Below are 6,879 nucleotides of genomic sequence, written 5' to 3' on the forward strand. Positions count from 1 at the left end.
GATAACGTTGACACAGATCTAGGTAGTTCGCCGATTGAAAAGGGAGAGGAAACGGTGTACCTGACCGATGTCGTTGGACGTAGACGCGTTCACCTCGCCCAGAGGATCGTGGACGTTCGCCGATCGGTCGGGCAGGCTCCTGACTGACCTTACCCCGAGACAGAGAGAGTCGCTTCGCGAAGCGGATCTTCGTTTGACCGAGGGCCGGGGAATCTTGAGAATCGGAATCGGTGTCTGGACCGTGAACGACCCGCGTCCTCCTCCGCTGGGACGCGAACGGTCCTGCTCGGAGTCGCTCGACTTTCCGTTCGTCGACCTGTACTGGGGACGGAAACGACACTGACAGCAGCGAGAACGATAGTAACAATAATATTAAAAGACAAAACTAGACTTATCGTTGTCGCCGTGGCCGTTGCTCGTCCTTTCCCTTTCCTTTCCTCTTCTTCTCTTCCTTCTTCTACTTCTCCGACTTCTACTTCTTCCTCTTCCTCGTCCTCCTCCTCCTCTTGGGAACGGTGACGACGGTGACGATGGCGGATCGATTGAAGTTCGTACAGATAAACCTGCACAGGTCCAAGGCGGCGATGAGCGCGTTGTCGAACCTGATGGCGAAAGAACGATTAGACGTGGCTCTGATACAGGAACCGTGGACGGTTTACGACAGGATAAAGGGTCTGAGCACGGCGGGAACGGTTCTCGTCAGACGGGTCGACGGTCGACCGAGAGCGTGTATACTGCACACGAGTCGTATAAGACCGGTGCTGCTTACGCAGTTCAGCGGGCAGGACGTTACCGCTGTTCTCATGGAGAAGAGAGCCGAGTCGTCGTCGTCGTCCAGACTGTCGAAGCTGGTGATAGTGTCGCTGTACATGCCGCACGATCAGAGAGAGCCGGTCCCGGTGATCCTGGACTCCTTGATGAACTGGAGCCTGCAACACGGAGCGAGCGTGCTCATAGGCGCCGATGCGAACGCGTGCCACGTTCTGTGGGGTAGCACGGTGACGAACGAGAGAGGGACAAGGTTGCTCGACTTCTTGAACGAGAACGGATTGACGTGGCTGAATCGTGGCTCCGTGCCGACGTTCAGCACCGCGTACAGGGAGGAAACGTTGGACGTGACGATAGTCTCGCTGGGAATCTGTTCGGCGTTCTCCGACTGGAGAGTATTGGACGACACGTCTATGTCGGATCACAGGTACGTCTCGTTCGCGTTGACGGTCGGGGGCATCCCGGCGATGAGGATAGTCAGCGAGAAGAGATCGCTCAACGCGGAACGTTATCTGGACGTTCTCCAGAAAAGGTTGGCAGAGTCTCCGAGAGAGTACGGGACTCCGGCGCAGATCGACGCCTACGTGGAGCACGTGACGGACGCGATAACCGAAGCGGCGAGAGAGGCGATCACGCGCAAGGAGAAAGGGTTCAACGCGGGACTGCCCTGGTGGGGTCCCAAGTTGAAAGCTCTGAACGACAGGTGCAGAAGGTTGACTAAGAACCACGTTTGTGTTGGAAGCCACACCCACGGTGATGGAAGTACCTAAAGAAGAAGTATGTGTTTTGTCGTTTGCATTTCTCGTGTGTGGCAGTCACATTCTCCGTTCGTCTTCACTCCCATTCTGAATAGGTGATAATTGAGGGGCGCGTGTCCCGTTAATATGTACGTTAATATTCTCGTGTCTGACCTGTGCATTTTTAATATTTCTTTTGCTCTTGTCGTGTCTATCTGTTTTATCATTTGTCTGCTTTGTCTGCATGTTGTTGTTTCTGACCATCTCTCTCTTAGTCTCGATAGCGTGAAGCTCCTCAGTTCTGCTTTGAATCTTGCATATGATATAGGTGTCCATGATTCTGTGCCGGTTCTTTTTAGTTCGACAGCCTCCTTGGCCAGTTGGTCTGCTTTTTCGTTTCCTTCTATGCCTCTGTGTCCGGGACACCAGCATAGGACTACGTTTTTGTTTTGCTTCGCTAATTTTGTCAGTCGGTGATAGCATTCCAGTGCCACGATTGATTTGAAGCTCGATTTTTCCATGGTTTTAACCGTTGATTCGCTGTCCGTGAATATTACTATTGATTCATTCTTTGTCTCGTTTTCGATCATTTCTTCGGCGCATCTTGTTATCGCTATTGCTTCTGCCTGATAGACCGTTGTGTGTTTTCCCAGGTATACGTTGTTGCCTTTATTCGGATCGTTTGTTATCCAAGCGCATCCAGTGTCTCCTTCTTCGTTTTTGCTGCCGTCCGTGTACCATTTTATCCAGTTTTCGTATTCTTTTAGTTTTCCTTTTTCCCACTCTTTCCTTCCTGGTATCTGAGTTTTGAATCTCTTCCCAAATCTGAATGTTAGCGATACTTTGTCGGTCGGTGCTTCCATCGTCATGTTTAGATTCGTTTCTGTCTCTGGGACCAGTCTTTCCAGTATGCTGGCGTGTCCGCTGTTCGATGGCTGCCACTTGTTCCAGTCCTTGAGCAATTTTGCTGTTCTTATCGCTGTTTCTTCTATTTTGTGCGATAACGTCGGAGTCGCGAGCATCGCTTCCATTGCTCTCGTTGGTGAATATCTGAATGCGCTTAGTATTCTTTTGAGTCCTGTGTGTTGCAAGCTTTCCAGTCGTTTCTGGTCTTTCTCATTGTTGATTCCCTCCCACCATATCAGTGCACCGAATGTTAGTCTTGGTAGAATTATCGAATTGTATACCCAGTGGCTGGCTGTCGGGGTCAGGCCCCACGTGCTTCCGACCATTCTGTTTATTGTCGCGAGATTGTTTTTCGCTCTGTTCAGTGTTGCTTTTATCTGCGGTTTCCACGATAGGTTGCTGGTAAATGTTATTCCTAAATATTTGACGCTCTCTGCTCGGTTCAATTGTATTCCGTTCAGTTTAATTCCCCTTGTATTCATTCTCCTCTTTCGTCTCGTGACTATCAGTAGTTTTGTCTTGCTCGGATTGACCGACAGCCCGTTTTCTTCGCACCAGTTCTCTACCGTTTTCAGTGCTCTGTTTATTTGTCTTTTTGCTTCTGCCGTGTTTTCATGTGCTACCATTATCGCTATATCGTCTGCGTATCCCCATACTTGCGTTCCTTCTGTTCTCAGCTTTTCTAGTAGCGAGTCAACCGCCAGACTCCAGAGGGTCGGTGATAGAATTCCTCCTTGCGGGCATCCCCTGTTGGCTAAGCCTTCCATTCTCGCATCTCCGTATACGGTTGTAACGGTTCTGTCTGTCAGCATTTCATTTATCCACTTTACTATCGGCGCCTCTACGTTGTGTTCGAGTAGTCCTTTTGTTATGACCTCTTTTTTCGTTTGATTGAATGCTCCCTCTATGTCCATGAAGCATGCGACCGCGTATTTCCTCTCCGTCATTGCTTGTTCAAAGTGCCTTGTTATTCCATGTAATGCTGCTTCTACCGAGTGCCCTATTCTGTATGCGTATTGTCTCGGTGAGAGTGGGTTGTTCGTCAGGACTTCGTCTTTTATGTGTCTGTCTATTTGTTTCTCCATTGTTTTTAGTAGGAACGACGTTAGACTTATCGGTCTGTACGCTTTCGGTGTCGAGTAGTCGGCTTTGCCTGGTTTCGGGATGAACGTGACGTTCGTCTCTCTCCATATAGTGTGGAGAGATCAGGTGTTTTCCTGTCTTTAAATATTTTGGAATCAGCCCATCCGGGCCCGGTGCCTTGTACGGTAGGAACGTGTTTATGGCCCAGCGTATTTTCTCTTCTGTTATAATTTTCGCCGCTAGCCCCCAGTTCGGTCTACCGCCGTGTATGGCCGGTTGCCTGTTTCCAGGGGTTCGCATCGTGCTTTCCTCCTCGTCGTTTCGTGTTTCGTTTTCGTTTGTGTTTGTTGCGATCGTTGCTTCGGGGAAGTGTTCCGTTATGAGAGTTTCCAGTGTTTCCTTGATGTTGTTAGTCATTGTTCCGTCTCGTTTTTTTAGCATTCCCAGTCCGTTTTGGTCTACCTTCTCTAGTATTCTGTTTATTCTCGCTATGTCCTGTGTCTTTTTTAAACCGCTGCAGAAGTTCCTCCACGATTTCTTTTTCGCCGCTCTTATTTCTCTGTCCAGTTTCAGTGTCGCTCTCCTTGCTCTTCGCTTGTCTCTGTCGTTGCCTGTTCTGCGTGCTTTCTTTTCTAATCTGTTGCTTTTCTCGTTGAGCGTTTCTAGTGTTTGGCTCCACCAGGGAGCTTTTGTGTTGAACTCTTTTCTTTTACTTGTGATCGCCTCGCTCGCGGATTCTTTGATTGCTTCTGTAACGTGTTTTAAATATTCGTCGATTTCTTCGGGTGTGCCGTATCTTCTGGGGGGTTCTCTTAGTCTCTCCTCCAGTTTTCCTAAGTATTTCTCAGCGTCAAGCGATTTCTTGTTCTCGATTATTCTCATTGTCGGGATTCCTCTGGTTCTTATTTCGAATGTGATGTATCTGTGGTCTGAGAGCGACGTGTCTTTGAGAATTTTCCATTTACTTGTTAATGGTCTTAGTTCTGTCGTTGTTATCATTATGTCTAAGGTTTCTTCTCTGTTGCTCGTGCAGAACGTAGGTTCTGTGCCTTCGTTTAGCCATGTCAGTCCGTTGTTATTCATATAGTCCAGTAGCTTTGTTCCTCTTTCGTTCGTTCTCGTGCTTCCCCATAGTGTGTGACACGCGTTAGCGTCTGCTCCTATTATTATGTTTATTCCTTGGTGCGTGCACCAGTCGATCAGCGAGTCCATTGTTGTGGTTATCGGATCTCTCTCGTTGTGCGGCATGTACATCGATACTATTACTATCTTTGTGGTTCTTGCCGTCCCTCTGTCGTTTTCTAGTAGCGTTGTAGTGATATCTTTGTCACTGAACTGTGGTAGAATAATCGGTTTGATCTTGTCTGTGTGCACTATACACGATCTCGGTCTTTCGTCTGTGTTCTTGTTTATTACTCTTCCTATCATGCCCATTCCTTTAATTCTGTCTCCTACGGTCCAAGGTTCTTGTATCAGTGCTACATCTATTTTGTACTTGTACATTATGTTGGCTAGTGCGCCAGTTGCTGCCCTTGACCTGTGCAGGTTTATCTGTGCTACTTTTATTTTTCCCGCCATTTTATCTGTTTGTTTCTTTTTGTCTGGTTCGTTGGTTCGATCTTTGTTACCCTTTCTTTCTCTTTTGCTTCCTCCGTGTGTTCTTGTCCTTGGTTCTTTCTCCTCTGTATGGTTTCGTGGTTGTTCAGGTTTTTCGCGGGACGCGCTTTCGTTTTGCGCTCTTGTTCGTTGTTGTTTTCGCCGCTAGGGGTCGCCTTTTCGTTTGCTTTTTGGCGCGTATTCTTGAGCGCCTGTCGGTTCTGGGGAGTTTTTGATTCAATGTTCGTCTTCGTCGTCTCTGTCTTTCTTTTCTCTGATTATACTCGTCGCTGTCGCTAGGGATCGTTTTTGTCGCCTATTTCTCTACTGTATCTTTCGTTCTCTTTCGTTGGTATTGGGGTCCTTGACTTTTCGTGTTTTCCGTTTTTACCTTTGGCGTTTCCTCTTTGCGTCGGTTGGTCTTTTCGTTTTTCTTTTTCTGGCGTCGGTATGTTCGCCTGTTTTACCGGTCGTGGTTATGTTTATGTTTTGTCTATTTATTCGTCTTTCGTCGCGCGTTTGTAATTTATTGAACGGTCTCGCGTCGTATTCGTCGTTTGTCTGTATTCTTTCTTTTCGGTTGTCTCGTTCACTTAGGGTCGGTTTTTGGTTGGAAGTGCTTATTGATGTAGGATTTTGGTGAGGTTTTTGTATTTTGTTTTTGTCTTTTTATTTATTTGTTTGTTTGTATGTTTGTTTGATTTCTTTATTTTTGTTACAGTTTTTGATTTTTATTCGTTGATTGTGGTTCTTTCCGTTGTCTCTGGTTCCCGTTTTCTCGTTGGTCGACAAGGTTGCTTTCCTTTTCTCGGTGGTTGCTTTGTTTGTATTGGTTTTCCTAAGAGAAGTTTGTCTTTGTTTCTTTGGTTTCTTACCTCTCTGTTTTACCAACGTTTGCTTTTTCTTAGTGTTTCCTGTGTTCTCGTTTGTCTGTTCTTTATCCTGGTTTGTTTCAGGCCTCGTGCAGTTTGTATTTCATACCTTCTAATTTCCTCTTTATCGGCTGTTTTGCGTTTTCCCGGTGGTCGGTTTCCTGTGTGGCAGTTGTTCTGGCGGTCTATAAGGAATCTGTTTTGGTTTTTAGATTTTTACCTTTTTGTTGTCGACGTTTTTTCCTTGGGCGTTGCTCTTTTTGCCAGGTCTCTGTTGTTTTCGCCTTGTTCTATACTACTTGTTTATCGTCGGTCGTTCTTCTCTGTCTGTTTGGTTCCCTTCTTTGTGTATCTTTGTCCTTGTTCGTCTGTGTGTTGCCCAGGGTTGTCTCGAGTTTCGTGCGGCGCTGTGGTTTGTGTTTCCCAAGTTTCCTCTTTGTCGACCGTTTTCCTAGTCTGTTTTACCTGCCGTTTGGTTTTTCCGTGTCGGTCGGTTTGGTTGTCTGCAAGAAATCTTGTTACGATATTTGGGTTTTTACCTTTATCGACTGTTGTAGATTCCTTTGGTTTGAGTCTCTCCCCTATGGTTCCTTTCCGTCTTTGTTTGTCTGCGCGCTGTCTCGTTTCGTCTTGGGCCTTTCGTTGCGTTGCTGTCGGTAATCTTTGCGTTTCCTCTTTTGCCGGTTGATCGCTTCGCAAAGTTCAGAGGTTCGTTTCGTTTGCTCGTTTCCTGGACGATGTTTCCGCTAGTCTCAGAAGTCTAGTCTGCCTTTTTTGAATCGAGTGGCAGTCTCGTGAAGCCTAAAGGCCCGGTCTACCTTTTTTATCGAGTGGTAGTCTCGTGAAGCCTAAGGGCCCGGTCTACCTTTTTTCGCGAGTGGTAGTCTCGCAATCGGCATATAGCACTGTCTTGGCTC

The 6,879-nt window shown here is 47.0% G+C and overlaps 3 protein-coding genes across 3 annotated transcripts; 1 reads left to right on the forward strand and 2 right to left on the reverse strand.

Annotated features, from left to right (window-relative positions):
- Positions 1-530: 530 nt before the first annotated feature.
- On the forward strand, positions 531-1,538 carry LOC108630114 (uncharacterized). The gene has a single exon (XM_018033181.1). It carries the CDS (start codon positions 531-533, stop codon positions 1,536-1,538), a length of 1,008 nt encoding a protein of 335 aa, XP_017888670.1.
- LOC108630115 (uncharacterized) lies at positions 1,535-3,358 on the reverse strand. Its single transcript, XM_018033182.1, has one exon. The coding sequence runs from the start codon at positions 3,356-3,358 to the stop codon at positions 1,535-1,537; it is 1,824 nt and encodes a 607-aa protein (XP_017888671.1).
- A 7-nt stretch (positions 3,359-3,365) lies between these two features.
- LOC108630116 (uncharacterized) lies at positions 3,366-5,072 on the reverse strand. Its single transcript, XM_018033183.1, has one exon. The coding sequence runs from the start codon at positions 5,070-5,072 to the stop codon at positions 3,366-3,368; it is 1,707 nt and encodes a 568-aa protein (XP_017888672.1).
- Positions 5,073-6,879: the final 1,807 nt, after the last annotated feature.

This window comes from Ceratina calcarata, unplaced genomic scaffold, assembly GCF_001652005.2.
Source record: "Ceratina calcarata isolate Rehan_Ccalc_2016 unplaced genomic scaffold, ASM165200v1 scaffold687, whole genome shotgun sequence".
Lineage (NCBI taxonomy): Eukaryota > Metazoa > Arthropoda > Insecta > Hymenoptera > Apidae > Ceratina > Ceratina calcarata.